Consider the following 16,328-nt stretch of genomic DNA (forward strand, 5'->3'; position numbering starts at 1 on the left):
GAGAAAAATAAACAAATGGGACTACATCAGACTAAAAAGCTTCTGCAAGGCAAAGGAAACCAGGAACAAAGTGAAAGACAATCCACCAACTTGGAGAAAATATTTTCAAATCATATATCTGACAAGGGGTTAATCTCTAAAATATATAAAGAACTTATACAATTCAACAACAAAAAAACAAACAACCTGGTCACAAAATGGGCAGAGAATATAAACAGATATTTTTCCAGAGAAGATACACAGATGACCAACAGGCACATGAAAAGATATTCAACATCACTAATCACTAGGGAAATGCAAATCAAAACTACAATGAGATATCACCTTACTTCTGTTAGAATGGCTATAATTACCAAGACAAAAAACAACAAATGTTGGAGAGGATGTGGAGAAAAGGGAACCCTCATAACACTGCTGGTGGGAATGCAAACTGGTGCAGCCACCGTGGAAAACAGTATGGAGATTTCTCAAAAAATTAAAAATAGAAATACCATACAACCCAGCTATTCCACTACTGGGTGATTATCCAAAGAACTTGAAATCAATAATTCAAAGAGACTTATGCACTTATGTTCATTGCAGCATTATTCACAATAGCCAAGATGTGGAAGCAACCCAAGTGCCCACCAACTGATGATTAGATAAAGAAGATGTGGCATATATGCACAATGGAATACAACTCAGCCATAAAAAAGACAAAATCATCCCATGTGCAACAACATGGATGGACCTATAAGCAAAATAAGCCAGACAGAGAAAGACAAACATGGTATGATTTTGCTCAAATGTGGAAGATAAACAAACACATGGACAAAGAGAACAGATTAGTGGTTACCAGAGGGAAAGTGGGTTGTAAGGTGGGCATAAGGTGTAAAGGGACACATATATTTGGTAACTGACAAATAGTAATGTCCAACTGAAATTTCACAATATTATAAACTATTATGACCTCAATAAAATTTTTTAAAAAATCACTTCCTTAGTAATTATACTTAGTCTCATAGCTTCCATACTATCTACATACTGATGATTCCCAAATATATATCTGTGGACCTGCATTCTAACCTGAACTCCAGACTGTTGCATTAAACTTCCTATGTAATCTTTCTACTTAGAAGTCTAATGAGTTTTTCTCATACCTGATATCTAATCCATCAGCAAATCTTTACAAAGTATCTTAAGTCTGAGGATCTATTATTACTTCCACAACACTACTATAGACCAGCCCACCATGATCTTTTACCTGAATTTGTGTGATAATTTCCTATATTGTCTCTCTGTTCAATCCTCTACAGATAAAATCTTGTTAAAATAAACCAGATCATGCTCCTCCCTTGCTGAAAATCTTCAGTGGCTTCCAGATCCGCTTAGAACAAAACCTAGAATGCATTCCATGAACTTAATTAAATCCTGATATAATCTGGCACTGGAAATCTCCTTGATGTCATTTCTTGCCATTCTTTCCTCTGCTTCTTGCAGTCCAGTCACAACAGCCTTCCCAGTGTTCTTAGAATTCTCTCAGGATGCTCTTTTTTCATGGCCACTATTGTATTCCCTCCCCCATGGAATTTCTCATGAGTGTCTTGGTCTCTCACTTATTTCAGGCATGTACCAACTGTCACTTCCTCAGAGAAGTCTTCCTTGAATGCTCAATCTGAAATGACATTCCTATCATTCTCCATTCCCTTGCCGTTCCTTTTTTTTTTTAAATTGCACTTTCCATTATTTGACACATTTCATAATTTTTATTTGTTTACTGCCTGTTGCCCCAACTAGACCGTAAGCTCCATGAGGGCAGGAACTGTCTTTTTTGTTCAGTGTTACATGCTTATATCATGTGTTGCTCAAGAAATATTGGTTGAATGTCTCAATGGACCATCCTCCTTCCACCCACCACTATTGCCTCACCGCTCTAAGGATTTAAATGTCTGTGAAAAGCCATCTTCAGTATATTGTTTTCATTCTTTATATTCCCTACACCAGTTTTGGTGGTTCTTATCTAAGCAGTGGCCAATAGTAAGAGATTTAAATAATGGAGATTCTCAGCTTATCTATCATTCCTCTATATTGTCTATTACTTTCACATTTCCAAAAATAGGAGTAAATATAATACATATACATGCAGGCAAGAAAAAAGCCCTTTAGGAGAATAGGGACAAATGAAAGCTTGGGAAATGATCACATAACTGGAATGGCAATGAGAAGGAGGGAATTCATTTTAGAATTGCAATCAAGTCAGTCTCATTCTTCTTTCTCCACACAATGATAACACAGTTCATGTTATTTGAGAAGTGTCCAAATACATCAATTCCTTAAATTTTATATAGAAGTTTAGGAATTTTCACTACATAATGCTTTCATTATTAATTAAATAGAAAGAATATAATTATTTATTTATTAATGCATGCATGCATTCTACAAATATTTAATAAATACTATGCCAGTCTCAGTTACTAGATGCTGAGGATACATCAGTGACCAAGACAGATAAAACTTCTTGTTCTTATGGTACATATGAGATCCTTTATTTTAGAATTTATATTATGGAAATATTTTACTTGGCCTGTTGTCAAATACTTCATTTTTCTAGTTATTGGTTTTGCTACCTAATATGAGAAATCTTTGCTAGATTTTAAATTATCACAACTTGGATAATTTTCTTGCTCCCAGCCCTTTTATAACAGGTTTATAAATACATTGGTCCATAATCTTGAACATATAGTCAAGGTCTGATTTTACTCCTACCATCATGTTTAGCCTGTTTCCATCTTTTGGCTCCAGACTTCTCCATGACCTTCTTTACTCTTGACAACACCATTCTTGCCAGTCTGGACTTGGCATTTGTATTTGGTTCCTTGATCCCTGGATCTTAGTTTATCCCCATGGATGTGGCTCATTTTTGGTTCTCTTCATATTTATCTAATCCAATGGAAAATCCTGTTTCAGGCTCAAATCCAAAGGAATCCAAATGCCTGACTATCTGACTTTCATCTGGCTGGATCTGCCTTGGATTTTTGTCAGGTAGTGGTTGTGGGGGAGGGTGGCAGAGAGGATAGTGGAGAAGAGGGTGGAGTTGATGGTGGTGTGTATATTTAGTGCAGATAGTGGTGGTAGATATTTGAGTCAATAGAAAAGGAAGGTATATCATGTTGGAAATTCTGAACAAATTGATTTACCAATGGGTCATCAATGATCCTGCAACTGTAGTAATAATCATCTTTGAAATAGCTACGTTCTTTTACACTGATTCTTAAATCAGTATAATGGGGTGGAGGATAGACTGAACAGAAGGCATGATACTCATGTTCCAAAAATGGGCAAACAAGTTCCTACAACAGACCCATATGGTAAACTTCCACCAGAAGCCAGCTGTGCATGTGGGATCAGGCATATGGAGGAAGGGTTATCACTGTATAAGAGATAATGCCATTCTACCTTAGCTTTAATCCATGGTGAATGAACACCTGCATTTAACCTAAAATTTTTTTGTCTCTATCAACTTTTGGCAAATTCACCTAAAAAGCCTTTTTCTCTATTCATTATTTGGTTGAAAAAGTCTTTATTAATCAGCTTGAATAAAAGCAGTACCAGTTAATAATGACAGACTTTGCGAGCACCCAAGAAGCCAAACACTTACAGAAGAATTCCTATGAAGTGTTCCTGAATTCCTTGTTTACTTAATCCAGCCAGCTCCTGGTACCAAAGTTATCATAAAAGGTGATGTAGTAAATCAAAAAAATCAAACTGCAAAATATGTGTGCAAGCAGAAACCTAAGTAGCATAAGTTGTGAAAATTTTAAGAATATCTTTAAGATATCACTGAACTTATATCACTCAGTCTCAGTTCCCAGGCGGGTGCCCTATGAGCACGTCAGGAACCTGGGCTTCAGATGTGTGGTTTGGCTCTGCGCTGGCTTTACTGAAAATTCGCCCTACCAGCTCCATATGGTAAAATTATTTAATAGTGGGTTTTAATAACACGAGACAAAATGGATTTGGGGCAATTAATTATGAACTTAATTTTAAAGCTCCAGACTTCTAATTTAGACTCTTAAGAAGGATGGATTCAGACTAAAATTATCCAGTTTGACTTCACAGCATGGTCACACTGATCATTATGGTCTTCCCACCCCCACCGCATGTGTGATGTAGATCTGGCTGGTAGTGTGGGAAATAAACCCACAGCAACAAAGATACACTAATTATTCTTTTTTAAGGAAAGCATGACATGTGAGCTGTTTAGTCCAATAATCTTAGCCCTCTTCGAACAAAGTATTAAATTCTTTCCTATATTTAAAAAATAATGAGGAAGTAGATACTGGGTACCCAGGAGTTTCAATACTTAGGTTAAAATAGCCAGCTTCAAATGAATAAACTACCTTAAGTGCCATCCTAAGGGCACAAATCCTTATTTCATCACTGAAGTTTGCTCAGACTTTTTCAAATTATAATTCATATTTCAGCCTTAGTAACCTGAATATTTCCCTCTCTCAAAACAAAAAGTAAAAAGTACGTGTTTATGAGGGTCATTTGGATATATTACATAAAGTAACTTGTATATACTTTTCCTATCTATATTCTAGTTTCTATTCTGTTTAGATGACTATCTATATTCCAGTTTCTATTGTTTAGTCATCTGACCTAAAGACCCCTAGCTATTCCTGACCCCTGTTTTCTCCCCCTAACTTTGCTAAATAATCTATATTTTTGCCTTCCTAGCTGAAGGCAACAGTCTTTCTGCTAACCACATATTGAATTACAACTAGAATAGAGATAGAAGCCTAAAATCACTGACCAAAGACCCCATGGCTAAGTGTCATCCCAAGTCAGACCAGTGAGACCCCAAATCTTGGGACAAGGTCTGCCTATCTAACTCCAGGTTAAATGGAAACTCAAAGTGCTTATTAACATTTATGCCTAGTAAGCAGGATCCAGGTCAGCTAACAACACAAAGCAGAAGGCAGAGCAACTACCCTAAGCTCAACACAGCGAGACTGCACCTGGCTCAGGCCCTGAGTGATGAGGGTGGGCTCCATAAAGACAATGATCATAAGCCTGATACTTAAGAGAGAGCCAAGTATTGGATTTTTCTTTACTTTGCCTCGTTCCTATATTGAAGAAAAAGCATAATGCTTTCACTGTCTTTTTTCTTTTTAGTCTTTCTGATTTAAAAGTGGCATAAATAATCAACAAATGTTTATTAACAATGTGTCTTTCCAAAACACAATAAAAAGTTATGAGTAGGGTTCAAAGAGATAGCTAGCCCTTGCCTTAAGAGTAATTTTTATAGTCTTATTTGAGAACTAAACACACAGTTTAAAATAATGTCAACATTCATTGAACTAATATTTAAATCAAATTCTGATGAAATTAATGAGCTTCCTCAAAGATGCATTTTTTAAACATTTTATGTTTATCTATCTCTTTTAACATTTGATGTTAAAATAGAGACGATGGCTTTTTCCTCTGGGACCAAAATGAAGTCTATCTAGGATGACCTCTGTCTCTTTAGAATCACACTATAGACGAGCAAAGTTAATTTTTAAAAAATAGAAAAAATATAGATATGCCAGTAGTTTCCCATGGGGTAATTGCATTAAGATTCCTAAGCCCTAAAACCTAGAATCCTGAATTAATTCAGTTATGGGGTTGGAGTTCAGTTATTTGGAAGTGTAACCACATTGATATGTACAGCATGAATGCAACTCAGACTTCTTATGTACGTGAAGGTTTTCTCCTTGCCTTCCTCCCTCTCTCCATTATTTCAACAGCCAATTGCTAAGCTCTAAATACTAGAATTGCAAATAGGAATGAGATATGGTTTCTGCGCTTAAGAAGTATGTGAGGGAAACAGGCAAGCAAACCAGAACTTAGAGCATAGTGTTATAAATGCTACCTGACTGAAGGATACACCATTAGATTGTGGGGTCATGGCAGACTTTCTGAGAAGATGGTATAGATTGAGTCTTGAAGTTAAATGGATTTAGCCAGTCAGGTGAAAGAAACAGCATTGAAGGCATGATTGTTATTAATTGAAACCTGATACATTTGAATAATAACTACTTAGGCCACTTACCTTTCACCATAAGTGACGCTGAGCTCATCCAAAACCCCATTAAGTTTAACTTGAAGTTCTTTTAGAATAGTACTAGCTTCGGGATCTAGCTGTAGAGAGACCATAAAAATATTACTTTGGGGTTCTGAGAAAGCATGCCCCTGTTTCTCTTAATAAGCATTTTTCTTGTTTTAAGATAAACATCAAACAATATAACACATCTGTACTTTTTTTCCTTTGCTTTTTTTTATCTTTGAAATCAAATGCAAAATTTAGGAAATTCTAAAGAAACTGGAAGAGATTTTATATATAAAAAAACTGATTGAAATGCATAGCATGCATACAAAGAAGAGCTAGATAGCGAAGCCTTTGTTGGTTATAGCAATGGGATGCAAGGCATGACAAAATAACCTCCAGAACATGAGAAATTTATAACTTAGGAAACCTAACATGCTATACATCAGTTGAATATATGTGTTGTTTAAAAATAGATTTTAATTTTTAATATCTCTTTAAATAGATAGGCCCATTACAAATTTAAAAAATTGGTTAAAAAATTAATTTAGCAAGAGTAGTGTGTTGTGCCTCATGTGAAGGCGTTTTCATATTTTTCCAACTATGGAATTAAAAGTAATAGGAAAACGAATGATCCAAGAGCTGCAATGTTTCTCTGATGGCAACAGGCCTGGCTTCTCTTCCCAGATGCCAATTTGTAACTGAGAGTTCAAGCTTCAAAGTTTCACATTTTATTTTTATTTTACTTTTCTTCAAGTATTTGAGTACTTTTAGCTTGAAGCTAAGCTGTTGAGCAAATTTGGGGGCAAAATAAAAATAATTAAATCAAGATAAAGTTATTTAATGCTTGTTGTATTACATTGTAAACTTTAAAGACCAACTATTCTTTTTATCTGATTTCAGTTCTTAAAATAATGTTAATGAATATTACAAAATAACTTACACTATAAATAAACACAAATAAATGAACACATCAATCTATTTACTTGGGAGAATATTTTTGTAATTTAAGTGAAAGGTCATTAGAATCTTAACCAGCATTTTAGAAAATTTTCTCCTGTCTGTTAATTACGTTTTTGCAAACTAGTTGTCAAAAAAGGATGACTTATGATAGATGTATTCTATCAAGCTGATAGAAGTTCATGTAAAGGGAAATCTAGAATATTCTCTGAAATTTAAGTCAATCTTCCTTTGAGTCTTTAGAGATTTAGTTTCCTACCATTTGTACCTATAGGTTTTGTACAAGCTGGTCTACTATTGAAAGAAGAGGATGGGATAAAGCCAACTTTCAGGAGTAGAACAAAGTAAAGGAGGACTTAGTATCAACAGGAGAACCTGAGGAGGACACCAAATAAATATAGGACCCAAATAAATATAGGACCCAATATCAGTTAAAACTCCCGGGAGATGCGCAAAACCAAAAAATGTCCCCAGTAGTTAAGGCCAGTCCTGTAATCTTCCAAGAGCATTTCTAACACTAAGAAACTGTTAGGAAGGGGTATTGTTTACAGACTGTAGCAGCTGGGAAGCTCTAGGTTGTATTGACATGACTAAAAACATTGGACTGGAAGCCAAAAATTGCATTTGGCATCTGACACTTTGATTACATCAAACCAATCCTTGATGTCAATTTTAACTTAAATTCAGGTGATTTCGGGATTGATTAGTTTCTGCCCCTCTATCAGAGCCAAAGTGATTCTTCTGGACTCTTTTTTATTATGCCTCTATCATCAGATAGGCTCACAGCTCTTACCCACAGACAGACAGGCCACTAAAACAATATAGACTTCTCTATGTGTTGGAAAACTAGAAAATCCTTGGGTCTTATATTTTCTGAGGGTTCCATTCAACTATAATCAGTTATTAGGCAGTGATCCGGGAAAGACAATTAGACAGTATTTGTTTAAGAAAGACCTGACACTGATATGGATTTAAACACAATTAGCCTAATAAACCATATCCCCGCAAATGTTGACCCAGAAAGCACATGTGGATTGCCTACCCAAATCCTAGGGAACCATGCAGACTGAATGTTTATCATATTTTCTCGCGATTGCTCTAATACTAATTTTAATCTGATTTCATTTGGATAAAATTATTGAGGAATTAGGGAATCAGAAAGCCCTCCTACATGGTTTTCTTCAGGCTCCCACTCCTTGGCAAACTGTCGGGGGGGGATAGGTGATACTTCTCCACCCACACATCAGCCACTTGCAAGGAAATTGCTCTGAGAATAGGGTTTTCTTCGGGAAATGGGGTTGCTTCTTATTTCAAATGTGTATTTTGTTCCTGTATTAGTTTGATATACACATTGAGGTTGTTTATTCACCTGTTAAGATAATGACTTTAAAGTCACACAAGAAGGTTAGATGCGTCAGTTGTATGAAATTATGCCCCTTCCCCATAAATTCTTTTAAATTTTATGGGAAATTAAATTATAGTTATTTTAGACCACTTTAGGTATTTTGTGAATGGAAATTTCTTATAATTGGTTATTACTTGAAAATCGGAAACTGTCAAACTACAGTAATTTAAATATTGGATTATAGTTTCCATTTCCTGATAGAAGCATGTGTTTCTAAGTAGGTACAGATAGAATGCTTCTGTCACGTAACCATGCCAAAAAAAAACAAAGACACAGAAAAGTTTTAGTTTCAGTTAAGTATTTGATGTTTATCTGATCCAAATCATTAAAGCGTTAAAATAGAAACAGTAATTTTAAGGCCAATCTACGAATTGCAAGTATTTTGCAATAATAATGGGCACAAATATAACACTTATCTAATTATAAAACAACCTCTTTAGACATCAAATTTACTAATTCTTGAGTTCTTTCTTTATGTGCTTAAATTGAGGAAATTTTCCTTATTCCTACAAACTTCCTAAAGTTTCTAAGAAGTAATAATTTAGGGTTTGAGAGTTTATTGCTTAAATTACCAATAGCACATTTTACAAACTATTGGCTACTTTAGAAAGGTAAAAGGTTACCTAAATTTTTTTCACAGAGGTTTAAAACTTAGCATAGTTCTATAAGTAATACAACATCAAATATCAAAATTAACTAGCATTCTTTGTATCATGAGAGTTATTATTAAAAGCAAAAAAAGAAAGAACAAATTTCAAGCATTCAAAAGTCACAGTTAATAAATTTATTATAAATTAGAAACTGAATTAGCATGTGTACCTGAACAACTTAATTGGCTGGCAAAGGAATAAATTAACAATAAATGGTTCCACATAAGGAGGAATATACACAATGAAAATTTAAGAATACTGAGTTAAATTCTGAATTTATAGTAAAGTTTTCAAAATAGATTTTGTTTACATCCTATAAAAAGTTTGGGAATTCCAAAATCTAGATTGGTAAAGTGTGGTTCTAATGACAGAATGAACCATGGTCATATACAGGTAGTATCTGAGTTTTTACACCATTGAGGCATTTTACACCATTGAGCTGTGGTAATATAAGTGACTTGTCTGGAATACATAGCTAGAAGGCAAGGTATCTTTTAAGTTCCCTTTTTTTTTTTTTTTAAAGGTTCACTTCTTTTCCTTTTAAAAGACAATTAACTCATCACCTCCTTTTGCAAATGTCCCAAATGTTGCTTGCCTCAGGCAGTTAGTAGCTTAAGCTTCTGCACTAACTGTGCTTTTTACCATTACTGTCTGTACAATGCTTTCTTCAAATTGTTCTCTTATAAATCTCTCTCTTCCAGCAAACTCTCTGTCTTACTTAACTTTCTATCCTGGGTGTCTGTCCCTGCGTGCATGGGCATTTACCAAATAGTTAAAGAAGGAGGTGAGGACAGAGAGAGGCATGAAGACAGGCCCTCAAAAGGAATCCTGGTATCCAGAGGGATCCTTCTCCTTGGACTGATACTTTGCATTGACTATTAATAGGAGACTTTTGCATATGAAATCTTTCATTCCTTAGCAACCACATATTCTGGAGTTACCAAGTTAGTACAGATTTCAATTTTTTGTCTCATTGCCAGACCATGTCAGATTATGTCCTGATACTTCTTTGGTTCCAAAAATATGGTTACCATACATGCACTCTGTATGTTTTTTTCCAAGCAAAAATTCTTTCCCTAAGGGACCTGAGAGGAGCACATACTATTTCAGCCTCTTAAAACAGCAATTGTTAAACCAACCATCAAGCTCTTGCTAGAGATATAACTAGTGGGTTGGAAAGTGTCAGTTAAACTCTGAAGACAAACTTGAAAAATAAGGACTTCATATGGAAGAAGTTATGGATCTTTAGTGTGAATTTTATTCCTTTTCCACAGTGTTCATCACTATCTCATTTCCTTCCTCTTTTCTACGGGCTACTGGGCTGCCTTTCCTTGTGTTCAGCTCATCAATGTTAGGGTTATATAATTTCATCATCTAAAGAAGTTAGGGAGGATAAGCATCCCCTGGCTTCATCTTCACAGCATCCAAAATTTGATCATTAGTCTGATGAGTTTCACACTGTCATCAAGATTTTTGCAGAAAATCTTTTAATAAGTGAAAACTTCACTACTATTTCTATGAAAAAGAAAGCCTCATTTCCAAGTGAAATGTTGTTCACTTAAGCTTTTGGTTCCTTCTTTTGGGATTTGTTCCATCAAATATCCCTTTCTATCTTCAGTCCTTCCATCGTTATTTTTATTACCCCTCCTATAAATATGCTCAAATAACATTAATGTTAAAATAAAAATAGAACAGATAATAAAAAATCCAACTTATTTGCAACTACTTTATCGTTAGCATCTAGCTAATATCTTTTCTTCTCTTGACCTTCAAACTGCCCACAACATAAATGTAAAACTTGCTGCCTCCACATCCTTGTCTCTTAAACATTCATTAATCCTGTTTTGTAGCTTCTGCTCTGGATACTCCACTGAAATGTTCACATACAGGTCACTGGTAGTCTCTTAATTGCCAATCCTATGACTTTATTTATCCTACTCAGCCTGCATTCAGACTATTGTTTATTCTATTTCTCAAGCTCTTTATTTTCTTGCTTCTCCAGAGACCACCTTCTCCTAGCTAACCTATTTTTCTGCCTATGATTTGTCTATCTCTTTTGTTGACTTCTCTTCTTCTATATAATCCTCAGATATTAATGTCCTTCAATTTTCCCTTCCCAGTACTCTTTTCTTTACACGCTATATTCTCTTCTTGAGCAATCACATTCATGCTTATGGCTTCAACTTCCACCTATATGCTAATGACCCCGGATCTGTTATCTACAGCCTGAGCATCTTGTGCATATTCCCTTGTGCCCACTAGCTTTTTCCACTTCGATGACCTCAAGCTGAACATATCAAAAAATGAACTTATTACTTGCTCATCCTTAACTTATTGCTCTTATTGTCTCTGATTTGATTGATAGCATACAATTGTTCAGGGCAGAATTGTGAAAGTGATCTTTGGCTCCTCTCTGTTTTCTTCCTTCCATATTCACTTGGATACCAAATATATTGACAATATCTCTTAAGTATTTCCTCCGTCTATCCTGTCTTCTTCATTTTCTGACGCAGAATTTTTCTCATCCAGATTACACTGCAATCATCTCCAAATTGTGTTCTTCTTTCCCTCCTCCTAACTGTTCCTATAGTTGTTTTAATACAGCCCAAATCTGATCATGGCATCTGCTGACCCCTCTAGCTGGCTGTCAACCAGGGACACGCTTCAAGAAATTTCTCACAATCTCATCTGGGCTCTTGCTATTTCTTTTATTTTGAAAAGATTATTTCTCTTCAACCCTTCTACTTGACTAGAATCTGTTCATCCTAAAATGCCTAGCTTAATTTACAATATATAATTGAGAAATCAGTGAAAATTCCCTAGTGAATCCAGCAGGAAGTTACTCTCCTTGAAATGCCGTAAATCACTTTGTAGGCCTACAGCATTCAGCATGGATACTGTAGTATGTTGTCAGGAATAAAAGAATACATGGTTCTCTCTATTGCAAACAAAAGTTCCCCAGCTCTACCAATGCTACCCTGTTTTTGTTTCCTTTTTAATTCCCCTTAGGAGAGACCCTCTCCAAAAACTTACAAGATCATTTTCAGAGAGAAACTATGGCATTTTCCTTATGTCAATCAGATTTGCATGAACTGTTAGAGGTATCAGTTATATAAATTCCTGCTTCTAACTTCTCAGTTTCAAAAAGTTGAAGAACATCAGTAGCTGTCTCTCATCCTAATTACAAAGAGTACTCAGTAAATCCTACTGTCATTGTGCTTCAAATCAAGTAAATGCCTTTGAGACATGTTGTTAGGTTCTTCAGCCTAGACAACTGAAGGAAAAGAAATTGCCTTATCTTTTATAATTCATTCAATGTAGTTTTGAGTTAGTGAATATATGGTAAATTGTGTTTTTATATTTCTCTGAATGTTTAAAAAATATTATACCTTCAAGCCTTATGTGAGTGACATGCCCTTCTTTTCTCTTAAAGATTTTTTTTCCTTCTCACCTACTACATTTACATTATCCTTCTACTCTGTGGACTGCTAGAACGAGGATAACTTCAGAAATCATGTAGTTGAATTCCTTCTTTTTATAGGTGGGGAAAACCAAGGCCTAGATAATGTGTCAGGCCACAAGATGCATTTTGGGGCCACATGAGGATTGAAAAGCAGCATTCTAAGAAGCTATATTCTTTTAAGGGATTCTCTTCTTAAAATGATCATTAAAAAAACTCAAGTCTGATAACTTGGCAGGGAAGAAACTTTGGGCTTATTAACTCCATCTATTGGCTGACTAACTATGAAACTGGACAGAGTAGGAATAAGTCAGGACTAGAAGAAAAGAGACAAAATTTATGTTCAGAATTTGTTCTGTAAAAATTGCCTTTTTTGCCCTGCCTCACGCTGTCTTTCCCATTCAGCTTTTCACATTACTGCATCCATCTCAGTTTAGCAGTGTGAATATAGTCTGTTCAATCAACTGAATTGAGCACCGGTAGGATATCAAGTGATGGGGACAGAATTCCCTCAGTGAGTCACTTGCATGAGCTGCTGAGGGCTACTCTATGAAGTAGAAGAGAGAGGACTGGCTGTGTTAGAGAAATGTTTTACTAGCGTCTGCATTGATTTATGGTTTGCTAAGCCAAGCATAAACAATCAAAGGGGATTACAACAAGACAATAAAGTAGGTCTATTATAGAAGATGGCAGTTCAAGTAAAACTCTATTTCTCTCCCAGTGGGCTGTGGCTTGTATTCTCTCAAGGATCCGAGAGAGGTTAGTTTAAAAAGAGACTTAGTGGCACAACAGTGACCCCATGATCTCTGGATCTCCTGGGACTGCTCTGGGGAATGAGGTTAACAAGCAGCACCTGCCTGGGTCTGAATTTCACTTTGATATGGATCACCTACCCAGGAACCTCTCAACCGCCAAGGTAGCACCTTTTCTTAATTTCACAAGCTTAGCAGTTAGCTGAACTTTATGTGGTGGTAGTACTAGATCCTTAATCATATTTCTTAAATCACCTCAGTGCAATTTGCCCTTCTGGCCCTCATTATTCTCCTAATTTTCTATTAAGTCCAATTTGTTAACTCTAATTGTAGAGATGGTTGGAAGGAGAAAGAAACCAGGCAATATCTGCATGCTGCCACAATAAAAGGCCAGCACTTCAAACACTCAGTCCTCCTGGTTATCTGTTACCATAAAACTAAAAACAGCTGCTTTCTTTTACTGAATTCAGCCAAATGACATCTCACCTTTGAGTTTTATTTACATAGTAAGAGGCTAGAGGTTTGAGTTTATTCTTTGAAGAGTTGCAGAACAAGATATAACAATTACAACTTTCATTTGAAGGATGTTTTCAAGTTTAGAAAGTGTTGGGGGAGTTCCCCCCACAAATCTTACCCCTTTAATTATTCTGACTCCCCTAACAAACTTGAAATTCTTTGAGGGTGTGGTCTGCATCTTAGTAATTATTGTATCTCTGGTGCCTAGTAAAATTTACAGCTCATAATAGGTGCCCAGGAAATAAATATTTGCTGAATGAACTAATGAAGGAATACATTCTGTCTGTAGTTCACTTTGCTCTAACCTCTGTTTTTTATAGTCATCCCAGAGGGGAAGAGATGCTTCAAGTGGTCCAGGCAGGACAGGGAACATTTGGCTTCTAAATACCTCTTTCAATGGGTGCTAATGGGATCTCTGCTCTAATTGTTGTTTTACAAGGTCTTACTGATGTTAGCTCATTGAGGCCTAAGGCATTTATTTTTAAATCTTTTTATTTTCTATCTCAACTCCTGTTTCCCCAAAGATACAGTAAATATAAGAAGGCAACAATAGACACTTCAATTAAATAGGAAGAACTGTGCAAATTGCGTAGGAAGCAATTTTAGAACTAAAAGGAATACATAATTTGACTAGTTAGAATGGCCTATTTTATTATCTAGTGGCAACTAATATATACTTTATTAACTTTATTTTATAATTTATTTTGTAACTGCTATAAAAGAGAAAACAGCAGATTGTCTCATTAATGTATTAACTAGTGAATTACATCTTTATTTACATTAAGGAGAAAAGGTGAGACAGATCAGAAACCCGAACATAAAACTTAACCTCTGTACAACTATAACACCTCTTTTAATAAGATATATATAAAATGTAGGCATAAAGTCTAGAATGTTTAAAAAAAGTTGGATATTTGTATATGACTACAAATTTGCCACCTATATTTTGACATTATTATATTCTTTAATCCAAATATTTGCTGGTGCTATTGCATGCTGTCTCAAGGTTCATCCAACACATTGATTCCCACATATTCTCAAAATTCCAGACACGTTAAGTAGGTCAGTTTGGAGTGGTACACAGCTAAGACAAATGTGTATTACCTATTACCTAGCTGCTTTTCTAAAAGCAAAGAGTGGCAGTTCTCAAAATATGTCTCCTGACCAGTAACATCACCATCACCTGGGAATTTGTTAGAAAAGTAAATCATCGGGCTCCACCCTAGACCTACTGAATCAAATATTCTGGGAATGGAATTTAGCAATGCGTGTTTTAATAAGCTCTCCAGGTAGTTTTGATGCATGTTAAAGTTCAAGAACTTCTGGCATGGAGTGTTATTTCCTTTACAGTGGTGGTCTTCAGCTCCCTGTTGCCTAGCCAGTATAACGTCGAAAGGATAGTACTAAGTAAAATATGACAGAAGTTAATTTCTCTACCCTCTGGTCAGGGGTTGCTTGGCTGAAGACTAAGACCATATTGCTAATAGATTTTACAGTGAATTTCAATCAGCTACATGCATACCCTTTTGGGCAGTCAGATGCAGTTTCTAATTGACACATCAAATTAATCAATAAAAAGTGAAAAGTGACATAGATATGTATCTCTGAAACAAAAGAATAATTAAGTTGCTCATTAAAATATACACCTTTTTGGATAGGTAGGATTATGTTCCAGATTCCTTGGCCCTATTCAGGGAAGTTTACCACCATGAGATGAGTCAGGAGATTCAATCCTTTTCGAGACATATCAATAAAAATAACTTACCATTGTACCTAATTGGTCCTCTTTGTGGTCAGCAGAATGAGAGAATTTAGCTAAGCAAACACCCTCACCCCATTCCTCTAAATGTGTTAATAATGGCTAATTTCTAGAATTTTAAGTGCTGTTAATAGGTGAGCAGGCCTATGGATAATTACGTTTTCTGCCATTCAAGAGGGTTGTACCAATAAAATATTGTGAAGGAGTAATGCATCTTCTGCTTACATAGCAGGCATAATTCTTCTAAATCAATTACTACAATACAAGCTCTGTAGAGTTTCATAACCAATATCTTATGATTCCTGAAAAGAAATTAAATTTTGGGTTATCTAATTTTCTTTTTCATGTACTTGTACAAATTAGATTGAAGAACAAGGAAATACAACTAAGGCCTTTCTGTAGGCTATAACAACATATTTTTATGAAAAAATGAATACAACCTAGGTATTTATTTACAATTGATATGTACTGAGTCATACTCATGAAATAATTAAGCTATTAAAATATTATAAACCAAAATACAGTCATGTGCCACATAATGACATTTCAGTCAATGATGGATCGCATGTACAACAGTGGTCCCATAAAATGAGTACCATATAGCCTGGATGTATAGTAGATTTTACCATTTGGGTTTGTATAAGTACATGCCATGATGTTTGCATGATGATGAAATCGCCTAATGATGCATTTCTCAGAAGGTATCTTATTGTTAAGTGACACATGACAGTATATGTTTTACTTTTGAACTATTTG

General features: G+C 35.3%; 1 protein-coding gene across 9 annotated transcripts in view; it reads right to left on the minus strand.

Annotated features, from left to right (window-relative positions):
* The window catches only part of UNC13C (unc-13 homolog C), a 585,940-nt gene that overhangs the window by 86,712 nt on the left and 482,900 nt on the right, over positions 1 to 16,328 (minus strand). For all 9 annotated transcript variants that reach the window (XM_070579899.1, XM_070579965.1, XM_070579933.1 and 6 more), the window contains one exon: positions 6,077 to 6,165. In XM_070579899.1, the coding sequence (XP_070436000.1) occupies positions 6,077 to 6,165 (89 nt within the window). The remainder of the gene's footprint in view (positions 1 to 6,076; positions 6,166 to 16,328) is intronic.

The sequence above is a fragment of the Equus przewalskii genome, chromosome 1, assembly GCF_037783145.1.
Source record: "Equus przewalskii isolate Varuska chromosome 1, EquPr2, whole genome shotgun sequence".
NCBI lineage: Eukaryota > Metazoa > Chordata > Mammalia > Perissodactyla > Equidae > Equus > Equus przewalskii.